The sequence below is a fragment of the Drosophila busckii genome, chromosome 3R (assembly GCF_011750605.1).
Source record: "Drosophila busckii strain San Diego stock center, stock number 13000-0081.31 chromosome 3R, ASM1175060v1, whole genome shotgun sequence".
NCBI classification, from domain to species: domain Eukaryota; kingdom Metazoa; phylum Arthropoda; class Insecta; order Diptera; family Drosophilidae; genus Drosophila; species Drosophila busckii.
The window spans coordinates 6967789-6982014 of NC_046607.1; the positions used below are offsets into that span (position 1 = coordinate 6967789).

Below are 14226 nucleotides of genomic sequence, written 5' to 3' on the forward strand. Positions count from 1 at the left end.
TGCTGCTTTTTTTTTTTTTGCTTTCCGGCATTGCAAGTCAATGGCAATGACAACTACAAATACAGCCAAAGAGCTAAAGCTACAAAGATACAAACACAATTGTCGAGATACAGAAAGCGCATTTTATAAATAGTGCTGCTGTTGTTGTTGCTTTAGAAAGGCTCTGGCAACAACAACAACAATAAGTTGTTTGTCGACTTTTGTGTGTTGCTGAAATTTTGTCATTGCAAAAACAAACATTAAATAAAATATACACTCAACTATTGTATACAGCAAATGTTTAGCAATAGGCAATACACCAATGCAAATATAAATTGCTGCTGTTGTGTTGGTGTTGGTGAGAGAGAGAGAGAGAGAGCGCGCGCGTGAGCTAGATAGAGAGACAGCTAGAGCGACGCGCGATCGTTTTCAATTTCTTATTGTTGCTGTTGTTGTTAGTCGCTGTCAACTGTTTTAGTTGTTGCTGTTGTTGTTGCCACCTTCGTGCGCTGCTGCTGCTGCTGCTGCGACGCTGACGTATACACAGACGCTGGCGACGGCATTGACCGCTAGAATGCAATCAACCTATTCCAAGGCCAAGTGGCCAGCGGTTTTTATATTTTTTTCGTTTGTATTATTATTTTTTAATTTTATTTGCAGTTGTAGGTGTGTGCGTCTGTCTATGTATTAGTTCATATTATATGCCAGCTGATCTTTTATATTTGTGGGTGGGTCAAGCAGCTAACAAATTGTTGCAGCTGACTAATTGTTAATATTTTTTAAATAACAAAGCGGAATTAAAAAGAAAGTTTAATAAACAACAAAAAAAACTGAGCCGCCTAGCCTAAAATTTATTAACATTATGTTAATTAAGCTTTAAGTAGCTTTTGCTGAACTGATTTGTTATTAATGCTCAAGCAATTTGTCTGCATTGATTTAGCCATTGAATTATGTATGGCACTTGTCTTAGTGTGTGTGTGTGTGTGTATTGAACATTTCAAGGTTTGTTCGAAACCCACACGGAAACCTGCGGCTTTCTAGCAATATGTGATTAATCGCACAAGTCGGCGTCATATATAAAAATACTCACGAACAACAAAGTGTCCAATTAAATACTTTAAGACCAGTTACTCACCTGCAAGCAAAAAAGAAAGAGAAAGAAAATCAGTATTAAAATAAATGTATATTTAATAACAAGTTAGCATAATGCAAGCAAATATTGCGCATACGCCACATGACAAGTCACTGCGCTGGCTTAACCTTGAGGCCATATCGATTGGAATTAGCCGCGTGTAATTGGCTGCAGTTAATTAAGAGATCGCAGCTCAGCTCAAGCCGCAGTGGCTGCCAAAAAGTGCAAAGCCGACGCTCATAATTAAAATACTGTGCGCTTTAAAGAGTTGACAGCTTCAGTTGTTGTTGCCACAGTTTGTGGCATGTGCTGACTGAGTGGGCGGCATGTACTTGGGGCATGCGCAGAGAGCGTCAAATGCGCGGGAAAAGCCAAGCAAAAGGCCAGACCAGCCAGTTGCAGTGGCAAGCGGCGGCGGCGGCGTCGGTTGGTTGCATGCAACGCGACCCACTGAGCCACTGCGCGTGCAGTGTGGCCCTTGCCAATTTGGCCATTTGGCATTTCGCCTTGGCCAATTCGCCGCAACCCTTAAAAGTGTTGGGCCTCGCTATTGATTTTGTTGCTCGTCCGTGTGACGTTCATGCGGTGGGTGGTGTTGCCCCAGCCCCCAGCAGCATGACTTTGCAGCCTGACCTTGAAATACACACACACACATACAGCTGCACTGCGTGCGTGTGTGTGTGTGTTTGCGCGTGTGTATCTCTTGCTCAGCAATTTTTAATCATTTACTTGCGCCGTTTCTATTTTTGCAGTCAGTGCTCAAGTCTTTAGTTCTATCATTTATTATTATTGTGCTGTCGTCATAGTATGCAGCATTTACACTTTATTATTGTTTTTTATGCTTCTGGCGTTTGATGTTGTTGTCACGCCCGCTGACATTTCTCAAGCATTTGGCAAAAAATATTCAAAATTAATTAGTTCTGACTGAAAATCTATTTGTTTCAACAGACTAAACGATATTTGATATATCTAGCTATATAGCTCAGCTAGTGTAATTGTTGCTGGTTCGCCTTGACTTTGTTCATTTGAATTTGCCGCCCTCGCATTCAGATTCAAAGTAATGCCCCAGATTGCAGCAACGTGCGAAATGTCAAGCGAACTGAGGCGTGCGTTGCTGCTGCTGCTGCCGCTTTAATTAAGCTGCAATTCTGCCTCCCCCCCCACCCCACTCACCCTTAAACACGCCCACATACTGACACTGACACGCCCACTGCGAAAATGCAAATGTCAACGGCAACGAGTTGCATCCCACGCGCGCCGCTGCTGTCGCCGCCGCCGCCGCTTGTTGCGCATTTCGAGACAAAAGTTTTCCATGACACGTGCAGCGCTTCTCCGTTCGCTCGCTCGCAGTTTCATTCGCTTTTATCTGCAACTGCAGCCGCAAAAGTCTTACAAAGCGAATTAGAATAGAGCAACAACTAGCCAAACCCAATTGCGTTCAGTGTGATATAAGTTGCAATCGTTTTGTCTGTCGCGCCTTTTGTTTTTCCACACACATATCGCGTATACGTACTGTGTGCACAAAATTTCACTCGAACAATAAAACGTCGTAGTGTATAATTAACAGCGCGCTGGCTGAAACGTTAAATTCAAAGCGAGTTGCTAATGAAATCACCTGGCGGCAGCAGCTTGTTTGGGCTTTTAATTATGGCAACAATAAATTTGCTGATGTGCATAACATATATATATATATATATATATATATAGATATATATATGTTTGCTTTGCATATTCATGGCAATCGTATTAGTATTAATTAATTTTGCACAATACGAAAATTAATTAGCCATGAAAAGTGAATAGACCGCAAACACATTTTCAAACATTCTCCAAAAATAAAGAATCGGCAAGCAAAATTAATGGAATTTTAAATAGACAAATAGATGTCAGCAAATTTGCATTGATTTAGCATGAATATAAATTAGAGCGCATAAGTTATATAGAAATTTAAGCTAAAGGGGCAAGTCAAGAGCTAACAGCTCCATTTTAGCTTAAGGGGAAAGTCAAGAGCTGAGTTCAAACATTTTTACAAACAAAATCAAAATACTTGAGCAAATTTAAAATAAAAAAATTGGAAATTTGATTTGAATATTAATTAAAGCATATAATTAAAATAGAAATTTTTGCTAAAGTGCAAACTATTGAGAACTGAATTCAAACATTTAAAAATATGCTTCAAGATTCTATATAAAATATTAAATTAAATTAAATGAAATAATAAAATAATAATAAAATCATAATATATTAAATTAAATTAAATTAAATAATAAATATTAAAAGGCAAATGTATGACAGCAAATTTGATTTGATTTAGCATGAATATTAATTAATATAATATAAATAGAATTTTTAGCTAAAATGCAAAGTCAAGAGCTGAGCTCAAACATTTACAAATATGCTTCGAAAATTCTGGCGCATAAGTTATATTGAAATTTAAGCTAAAGGGGCAAGTCAAGAGTTGAGGTCAAACATGTACAAATATGATTCAAATATTAAACAGACAAATTAATGTCAGCAAATATGCATTGATTTAGCATAAATATATAATTAATGCATAAATAGAAATTTAAGCTAAAGTGCAAACTCAAGAGCTGAGTTCAAACATTTTACAAATTTGCTACAAAAACTTGAGCAAATCTTAAATAGACATAGCAAATTTGATTTGATTTAGCATGAATATTAACCCCATATATGTTGTATATAAGTTGTGCAGCTTTAAGCTTAAAGTGAGCACTCGAGAGCTTGAGAGCGAAGAAAGCGAAATACGCAAACAAGTGCAATGTTCAAAAACGCGCACAAACCTTTTGCCTTAACGACGTCAGCAACTGACGACGCTGGCGTCAGCGTCAGCGTCAGCGCTGGCTGCGACAAATTGCACAAAATTTTGCAAACACGTGCCGTTCTTGCAAGCTGCCCCGCCAGCTGCCGCTGCCCCATGCGTTGATGCAACAGCAGCAGCAGCAGCGGCGTGCGAGAAATGCGGCGAGTTGAACGGAAGTGAGTTTATGCGCATGGCTGCAAAGATGGCGACGACGTCAGTGGCAAGCAGCACTGACTACTGTGTGAAAGGGAGGGCAAGAGAACAAGCTCAAGAGCACACACATGTGCCTGTATGTGTGTGTGCCTGTGTGTGTGTGTGTGTGAGAATGAGAGAAATGCATTTGCATTGCGCAACATTTTCGTTTGCCGGCCGGCCGGCGCAACCAGCAGCTGCAACAGTGTGCAGTTTGCCTATGTGTGTGTGCATGTGTGTGTGTTTTGTATGGCTGTGTGGGTGGCCCACAAAACTATGACACACTTGCATTGGCAGCGCGCCCGCTCGCACACACACACACACAAACAGACACACACATAGAGAGCGAAACGCTCGCATGCGGAAAAAGTACAGCCACGTCAACAGCAGTTGCAGTTGCTTGCTGGCCGCCATTTTGTTTGTGCAAAAAGTGAAACTGGGCCAATTCGCCGGTACAGTTGTGTGTGTTGGCCACAAGCACAAGTTTTGCGCACTTTTTTATCACAAAACTCTAATTGAGGCCGCTCTAAACTCGACAAATTGCAAAAGTTTCTATGCAAACGAAATCGAAATTTTTAGCAACTGACAATTTGACACACTTTGTTGCAACTTTTGGTGTGGCTAAATTATATGTCAAAGAGCCGGCTCGTGGCATAGTTGGCAACAGGAGCAGCGTAGCGATAGCTATATATAAAAATAAAACGACGACGACGACGACGACGACGACATTGGGACTGGCGGGCAGCAGCTAAATATAAAGCGAGCTGCAATGTCGAGATTCGCAGCAGCAACCGCAAATGAATTTAAATTCATTGCATTTTGAGTGACACTTGTAATTTGCATGTTGAGCATATACAAAATACAATAGGGGGCATGGCAAAGTGTGTCAGTTGGGCCGATTGCCAATGAGCTGAACAGTTCAGTCAGTTCAGGTAGCGGCAGCGATTGCTTAAGCAATTTATGAATAAATAAATTTATAAATAAATATTCCTATGCTGAAACAAACTGCAGCTAGCTAGAAATAAGTAGTAAACGCTGATCATAGCGATCTAGGCCATTTGGCTCTCGCTGTTCAATTTCTGTGGTCACCTTGAACATGAAAATTTCGCTTAGTCGCTTAGCTTTGCACTTGGCATAGTTTTGTACAATTTTTTCCAATAGTTTAGTTTAGTTATGCAGCGCCCGGCATTTTATTATTATTGCATTTCATTTTTTATTGTTATGTTGAGAAAAAAGCAGCGGAATGTTTCCGCCTGTTATGGCAAATTATTTTTATTACATTTCGCAGGCAGCAACAATTGTTGTTGTTGTCGCATTTTTGTGCCGTTTTGCAATTATGATAAATTTATGAGTTCGTTTCTCCCAAACACACACACACACACAAATACAAAAGGCTGCACTTGAGTGAATTTTGCTTTTATTTGTGGCTGCAACTGACGCTGACGAATTGTTGCTACAAGTATTTGGACTTCAACTTTTCGTTGTGCATTTCCGAGTTTTAGTTTTCAGTTTTCAGTGCAGCTGACAGCAACACACACACACATAAAGCTGCAGCTGACTTTGCACTAACTAAAAACACGCATTAAATTCAAGCTAAAGCTGCTGCTGAGCAATATTTGAATTCTAAGCTTTCCATTCTTTGCTACTGATGTCATTTCCAATGCAGTCGCTGATGCTTTAATGATTCGATTCGATTCCCAATGCACTTCAAAGCGTAGGTTGAGTTGCTGTCACGCTGTTTTGGGTATAATTACTTAAGTACTCAGCTCAGCTGTTGCTCAATCATTGCGCATACGCCCCATTGGCTTTGCTAAACAAATTGATTTATAAGGCTAGCGGCAGCTGTTAAATGACTAATTAAATTTTAATAATGCGACAACAAGAACAACAACAAAAACAAAGTGACGTATGCATAGATAAAATTCAATTGCTTCCTAATCAGAATTCAAGGTTGGCTGCCCCCCCATATGAGTGAAATGTATACGACTTTGGCAAAAGGCAAATGCAAAGGCAATGCCAAAGCGTTTGCGAGCGAGCCAAGTGAATGTTGTTTCAAGGTTGCAACACACACACACACACACAGACAGACACACGCATACAAAATGTACAGAGTTTAATTAAATTTTTGCGCTATATATTTATAACAAAAAAGCAAAGCCACACAAGCTGAACTGCAAGCAATAAATGAATATGAAATATAATTTTAATACATTAAGAGACGCTGAGCGATTGAGCGAGCGAGAGCGACACGTGTGCAGTCGCCAACTTGGCTGGCAGCGACAATTGCATTTTGCCCATTTAGCAGTCGCTAATGCTACGAACATTGCAAAAAAAAAAACGCTAAACCGCAGTGCCCAACCCCTGACTTTTGAGTGTTTAGAGGGCTGGGGGGTTGTGGGGTGTGCTGCGCTGCTAATTTGCAGCAATGTCAGTGCTTTGCACACGCCGCGCTGTCTGCTTTGTTTAGTGCACTATAATTTGTGTGTTTGGCTTTTGTTAGCCGCCGACGAATGTTACAAAACAAATTAGTTTGCAAAAAGCAACAACAAGTCGCTCAGTATAACTGATTTTAGCTATAATAATGCATAGTGCATGCAATTAGCTATAGCAAGCGCTCAATTTGTGCATTGCAGTCATAAGTAATGCCCAAAGCTTGCGCTGCATTTCTCTGAACTCTGCGAGCGACTGCTAAGCCGCTTACAAGATAATTGCATTAGGTCTGTTATGATTGCCAATGCGCGTGGTATTTTCGCATATAATTGGCCAACTTGAATGCCAAAGGCACAAACTGAAGTCGCTGTGTGTGTTTTTCAATTAGACGCATTGCATTGCGGTTGCCGCTTAGCTGCGCTGAGTTGAGTTGAGTGCTAGCCTTGGTTGCTAGCCTTGATTAAAAGGCAAAAGTCGGTGGTGGCTGCTGCTGTTGCTCGTTGTGGTTGTCACACTGTGCGGCTGCTTAAATGCACATAAATCTGCATTTAAAATCATTTTGCCGCAAATGAGCGCAGCCAACGCGTCGTATGTGTAATATTGTTAGCCACAAAAGCCAAAACTGCTGCCGGCTGCCTCGTTGCTTGCTGCTTGAATAATGTGCGTATGAGTAATGCACACGTTACGTATGCGACACGTGCGCCGACCATGGCGCATTTTTTGTTGCTAATTGCGCACAATTAAATATTAATTCAATGTCAGTTCTATCGATTGTTCAAGCATCTGCTAAATGCATGCGGAAGTTTGTTCAACAAGCTGCAATTGCTGCTGCTGCTGCCCGCTGGGCGTGTCAGTTAAGTTGTCGGGCATAAATTTAAATGCAACGGAAACAACACAAAATTTTGCGGTGGACGCTTGTGCAACAGGTAATCAGCCAAACAGACAGACAAGCGCCAAAGTGAAAGTCTTAGCCAAGGGAAAGCAAAGCTGAGCACAAACAGAATTTGAAATATTAACTGAATAACAAATAAAAGCGCAGCTGAGCTAAAAATGCCAAACTAACGTTTTGGCTGCGTGGGCGTAACTAAAATCTAATCACACATTCAAGGTTGACACAAACACGCGCTCACTTTTTGATATGTAACGGCCTTGTGAGCGACGTATGTGTGTGTGTGTGTGTGTAAAGAGCCCTTAACAACGACAGTTTTACATGCTGGCAAACAAGCAAAGCTGAAAGACGAGCTCACCAACTGAAGTAAATCTAACTAACTGTTCATAGAATAGAAAACACAACTGGCCAAGCGAACTGACTGACTGACTGACTGACTTTAGTATAAGCTGCTTACAAACTTTATATGCAATCGCAACTTTAACTGCTTACAGTTTGTTTAGTCGCATTTGTTGCTGCTTCTGCTGCTGCTGCTGTCACGTATGAGTAATGCGCATCAAGCATACGCCCTGTTTATGTTGTTTGCCAAAAATTTCGACTGCATAATGATGGCAATTAAATTTTATATACAAAGTTGCAATTAAAACGCAAGCCGTTGCGCTCTGCTAGCCACAACGGCCGCATTCCTTAGCCTTTGATCTAATCGAGTGGGGACTCACCTTCTTCTTACGCTCCTCCTTGAAGTCCATCACGATACCCTCATCGGAGGTGGACACCGAGGTTGTGCGTATGCGTGCGTTAGCCGACGCGTCGTGCGGCGACAACGTGCCATGGCCATGACCAAGCGCAGTGCCGTCATCGCTTAGCGGCGGCGAGGCCGAGCCAGAGCTCCAAGAGGCCGAAGAGCTGCTGCCCGGACTGGAGCCATAGCAGTCGGCAACAGCGCCTGCCATATAGAAATACAAATTATAAATATTCTCTATGCACACTCAGCTCAACACTTACCCGACGACTTTTGTAGATTTATTAGAATCGTGGCTGCAATGCAATCATTGATGTCCACATCTTGGGTGTCACTTGGCGAGCGCTTGCGTGAGCTGCAATTGATTAAGAATAATAAATAAATTTGCTTAATTATGTTTGCGCCCTCGCACAATCACTTCAAAGCTCAAAAAGCCGCCACAATTTGTGGCATTTCAATGAAAAACAGCGCAACTATTTTTCCATTTAACTAATTTTCAATGCGTCTGCATTGTTGTTGTTGCTCATTAATTGGCAGGCCGAGATAGCATCAGAGTTCGCCTGAATTTTTGCTCAATTTGCAAATAATTTGCAGCTGACGTCAGCGCTTCAAATTTGCTGTGGCTTTAAGTTCACCTTGAAGCAACCTTCGAGCTATCCTTTGGCATTAGCTTTATGAACTGCATTTTTACGCTCGCATAACTTGAACAAAGATGCGACTGTTGTCGTCGCATAAATTCAAAACATTTCAAAAGCTAAAGCGCCATCAAGTTGAGAGCTGCAGTCAAATGCCAACAATTGAGACGTCGTCATTGCGTGTCTGGATTAATATTTGGCAGCACAAAAACAGCAGCAGCTTGGCTAATTATTATTGTATCTGCACTATTCTAATTCAAAGCTCATCAATTAATAAGCAAACGTGACAACAACAACAAACATGAGCTCAAAGTAAACTTCCTCTTTACTTAACTCGCTGCCTTATCGGCCTCACATCGGGCACTGCAAACACATTCAAGTCGAAACGTGCAAATGCATTCTAAGCCGCGCTGCATTTTCCACATTGAACGCCTCGCTTTGTGCCGCTTGCGAGTGGTGAATGCAGCCAACGGCTTCTGAGAACAGCTGCCATAAAATTTTATTACAGCGCTACCAGCTTTGCTTTTTAGCCTTTGTCTAAGTCTAAGCAGCAGCAGCAGCAGCAGCAGCAGCAACAGTTGCCGTTGTGCTGCTTGCAACGTTTTTTTTATGCATTTGGCACCTTCTGCTTCATTTGGTTGCTGCGGCCCAATTAAATTGACTAAACTCGGCGATAAATTTGTGCCGCTCGTTGCTAATCGCATAAAAGTAAATTTGCGCATAAATCGACATTTGAAATCTCTGTGCACGGACGGACGGACGGACGGACTGACGAACAGCGGTCAGCAGCTTTGCCGGCCGGTCTGTTAGTTCGAAGCTAAGCGCGTGCCGAGGCGCGCGCAGAGACGCGACGAGCGCGGGTTTTGTTGTTTTTAATGCTTTTGTATTTTTGTTTAGGCATCACGATGTGGCCATTTTGCTTGCGCACAATCAGTACCGTTAGGTTCAACAGCAACAGCAACAACAGCAACAGCAACAAAAATAAACAGGCCGTTGCTTTCCGCTCGATTGCGCAGCAACTTTAATAAACTGCAAGCTGCAGTTGCGAATGTTGCAGTTGGAAAATTGCTGGACGCAGTCGCTCTCGCTCTCGCTCGCTCGTTCACGTTCACTGCGTGGCCGCACGTAAATTGCAGCGGACAACAACAATTGCAACTGCACAACAGCAACAGTAACGTACCAGGAGCTTGGGGGATTGGCGCTGGCTCTGGCTCTGGCTCTGGCGCGTGATTGAAATGCGATATATTCGCGCCGATTTTGGGGCCAGCGCTTTGAGTTGCGCCAAGCTAATCTGAGTTGAGTTGAGTTTGAGCCTGGGAAATGCGCTGTGATTTTCACTCTGTTGTTGCTGTTGCTGTTGCTGGCGATGAGCACAGTCGTCGGTATGCGCTCTACGCTGTTTGCTATTTTGTTGGCAATTATTTGCCCACGCCGTGTTGCATGCAGCGTGCGGCAAGGCAAAAAAAAGGTGTTGAAAGCAAAATTACATTGCAATGCGCTGTCGGAAATATGCGCGCTCCACACAGTTGCGATGCGATATGATATGGCCCAGCAGCTTGCCACAAGCGTGGGGCAAGCAGTGGCGGCGGCGGCGACTATTCGTTTGCATGCTGCATAAAAATTAGTTGCAACTGCAATTTTGCTTTCGAATTGAGCTGCATTCGCTTTGCTTTGATTTGTGGTTGCAGAGCAAAGTGAAAAATGCAATTAAAGTTCAGTTTATTGAATTAGACACGTGCTGCATTCAGATAATTGCTGCAGTGTCCTGAGCAACTTTCACCCAACAACAACACAACAAAGCCTAAGAAGTTTACAAAAAGTAAAAGTGCGCTTTGTTTTTCTTTTATTTTAATGCGCAAGTTCGTTAACCTGTGCAATTTATATATTTTAAAAATTATCAAAAGCTGCTTATCGTTGCGACGAAAAAAACAAATTCGATCTAGATGAGATATGCGCATTCGCCTCAATGGCTGGCGCAACTTCATTGAGTTTTTCGCTTATCAGTGCAGGCGCGCGCGCGCGTGATAAGAAATGCTCGAGTCATTGTGAGCAGCTAACGGAAGTGCTCAATATAAAAATTAACACGGCGTATGCAGCGTTACAGCTAAAATATATTTTTGTTAAGCTTTTGTTGTTGTTGCTAGCCCCAAGGCAATATATAAATAAATACAGTTTGTTGTTGTTGTGCTTAACAATTTTAGCGCTATGCGTAATTTAAATATTTTGGCTTTTTTTTTGTTTGAGATTTGACATTGTTATGAAAATAAAAACGTTGCGTTGTTGCTAATTTGTTGTTATTTTTTTTGTTTACACTTGTGTGGCTGACATACTTTTGTCTGAAACTGAAATCGGCACAGCAATAAAATCGAATTAAGCAAATAAATGCCTGGCTAGGTGACTGGCGCTGGCTCTGGCTCTGGCTTTGAGACAGCGTGACTGTATAAAAAGCAAGGTAGCGGTTAAGCCACGAAAAAAAAAGGTAAACAAATATTGAATTTTGACGGCAGCGGCGGCGGCGACGGCCTTCGTGGCAGGTGAGAGAGTCGCGCAGCTAACTTGGCCAGAAGGCGGAAATTTTTGCATAAAAGCAAAGTGTAAACAATAACAAACACACACACACACACACACGCACATTTGTTATTGCTAATTGATGTGTTTGTATGTGTACTTAATGCTTAACTGTAAAATGTGTGTCGTGACTTTAGCGTCGACGCGTGTGTGCGTAAATGCGTGAGCAACAACAAAGCGAGAGAGAGAGCGAGAGCGACTTAGCTCAATGGCAAATGTGCGTATGCGTGTTTTTATCTTTTTTGTGTGTTTACTTTACTGAATTTTTTGCTCATCACGTTGATAACAACATTAAGTAGTTGCTATTTTTTTGTTGCGTAGTTTTTAGTTTCATTCAGCACGTGCTACGATTTTTCGCACATTTCGCTGCGTTTTAATTAAAGCTAAGCAAAGCGAATTCAATTAACAATATTACAAATATTGTAAGCAAGTAAAGCAAAAAGAATGCCAATAACGTCGAAAAGCTGCTAACAGCTTTCCTTTCTTGTTAGCTGCCGCATCGTTTACATAGCCAAATAGTGGACTTTAAATTTTCGTCGACTTTGTTGCTGCTGTTGCTGTTGTTAGCAGCGAGCGCTTTTAGCCATTTAGAGGCTCATTTGCACAAATTACTAACATTGCGACAGAGTCGACGACAACGTTGCCTGTGCACAACGAGAATTGCAATTGTTTTAAAGCAGCAGCAGCAGCAAAGACAACGAGGCATTGTCACCACATTCCGGCAACGGAAGCCGCTGGCAATGTTTTTGCAATTGCCACGGCGAAGCAGCAACCAGCAATGGGCAGCAGCGTTCATGCATAAAAATCGTATTAATTTGCCAGAGTGTGCGCTGCTGCTGCTGCTTTGCAGCTCAAGGGCAGCTGCCCAACTTGAACTTGGCTACTTTCTATTGATAAATCAGCCAGCGAAATTCAGAGTTGAAAATCAATAGCCCAACAACTGCTGCTCGCACGTGATGCATGCCCCACTCTACGCTGGCAGTTGTCACACAGTAAACATGCAACATATAGACAGAGACACCTGCCACAACGCGCACACACATGTGGGCAGCGCAGACGCCTACAGCAGCAGCAGCTGCTTAGCATGCAGCGCAGGAAGCGTCGTCGCTGCTGCTGCTATTGGCAACAATTTAGCGGTACTTGCAACCAAGTCCATGAACACGACCGCGAACCATGGGAATTACGCGATGTCGCCGCCATTGCGACGACGACAACAGCTGCACAGTGGTGCGCAAACTTAAAGCAAGTCGCACAAAGCTTAAGCTACACTTACGTTTATTTAATTTATTTAATAATTTAATTGTTGCAGCTTAACGTTGTCAATGTGCCTCAACTGCTGCTCGCACGTATTTGGCCAACAACTGTTTGTTAGCCAGTCCAATGTACGTGCGTTTGCTTTTACAGTTAAGCCGCACACTTTGGCTAAATGGGTTGCACACACACACACACAGACAATAGCGTTGCAATGTTTGCCAGCTGCATTTTGATGACCCAACGTGGCCAACATTTAATTCAATTAACAAATCGCAACAGCCCAGCAAAGCAAACAAAATATAAAAAAACGCGCTAGGCACTTTAATTATATGTAGAACCCCCCCGCGAACTCCCCCTTTACTTTGCCGCAGTGCACTCATAGCCTTGATTACTTCAGCTTAGCCTCGTTGCTGCGGTTCGAGCTGCAAATTTGATTTAATGAACTAACGCGCTGGCCATGGGGCAACTCATAGACTCAACTCGCGGCTCTCTTGGCGCTCGGCGCTCAAGGCTCACTGCGCCCCAGAGTCAAGTTGAAAACGTGGCTAGATGAAAATCCCTTCGTTCGTTCGTTCGTTGGTTCGTTCATTAGGCTCAAGTATCTTTTTGTGAAACACGCGCGCGTCCGTCGACTCAAATGTATTTGCATTCAAATTGCCAAATTAAACGTGATACAACAATTTAATGTAAATGCTTTCATTGTTGTTCTTCTTCTTCTTCTTCTTGCTGCTTGTTGTTCTGCATGGCCCCGAATGACAAAGCCCAAAGGCATTAACAGAACTTTTTCGACCAACAAATGCTGCAGCTTGAACTTTAATTGACAACAGTCTCAACATGAAATGCAGCCAATGCAATTTTCAGCGACCGCATGCGCTCTCGCCAAATAAGCCAAATCAGTTTGCAGCAAGTTGTTGTTGTTGTTGCTTTTGTTGTTGTTGTTGCCACCAAAGGCTAGAAAACTGTAACTGTAACTGTAACTTTGTAGCTGGCAAATTATAGTGTGCGGTTTTCTATTTTTTTCTTTTTTTGCTAGGTTTTGACTTTGGCAAATGACTTTTGTTAGTCCATTCCGTCTGCCAATCAGTCACTCAGTCAGTCAGTCAGTCAGTTAGTGGTCGCTCGTCAGTGCCAACACCCGCAGCGTTTGCCATTCGAATTGAAAACGACTCAATCAAATTGCTGGACCCCAGCAACAACCAAGGCCTGCAACAACTGCAATTATGCGTTTGCCGACAATTGCAGCAAGCAAATCAAACGAGCGAACACTACAGAAAAAAAAAAAACCAAAAAAAAATCTACATCGACAACAATTCAATCTAATTTTTGCAAATTTACCATTCGCAGAATTTTACATACAAACCAAGCCATTGCATCGATCTATGTTGCGTGCATGTTGCATGCGGCCACGCCCCGCCCCCCAGGAGCTGACCATAAGTGCATAGCATTTAGTTTTATAGCCCAGCAATCGAAATCGATACAGCAGCGGAATTAGTTAGCAGCAGCAGCAACTGTTGCAAAGTTACTTAAAGAAAATATTTACTAGCTGCCAGAAAAATGCTCCATTTTCATTTTCAAACAACAACA

General features: G+C 42.4%; 1 protein-coding gene across 2 annotated transcripts in view; it reads right to left on the reverse strand.

Annotated features, from left to right (window-relative positions):
- LOC108603416 (AF4/FMR2 family member 4) overlaps positions 1-14226 on the reverse strand; it is a 98419-nt gene that overhangs the window by 29192 nt on the left and 55001 nt on the right. For both annotated transcript variants that reach the window (XM_033294123.1, XM_033294122.1), the window contains exons 3-4: positions 8449-8540; positions 8163-8389 (exon numbers count right to left, since the gene is read on the reverse strand). In XM_033294123.1, the coding sequence (XP_033150014.1) occupies positions 8163-8389; positions 8449-8540 (319 nt within the window). The remainder of the gene's footprint in view (positions 1-8162; positions 8390-8448; positions 8541-14226) is intronic.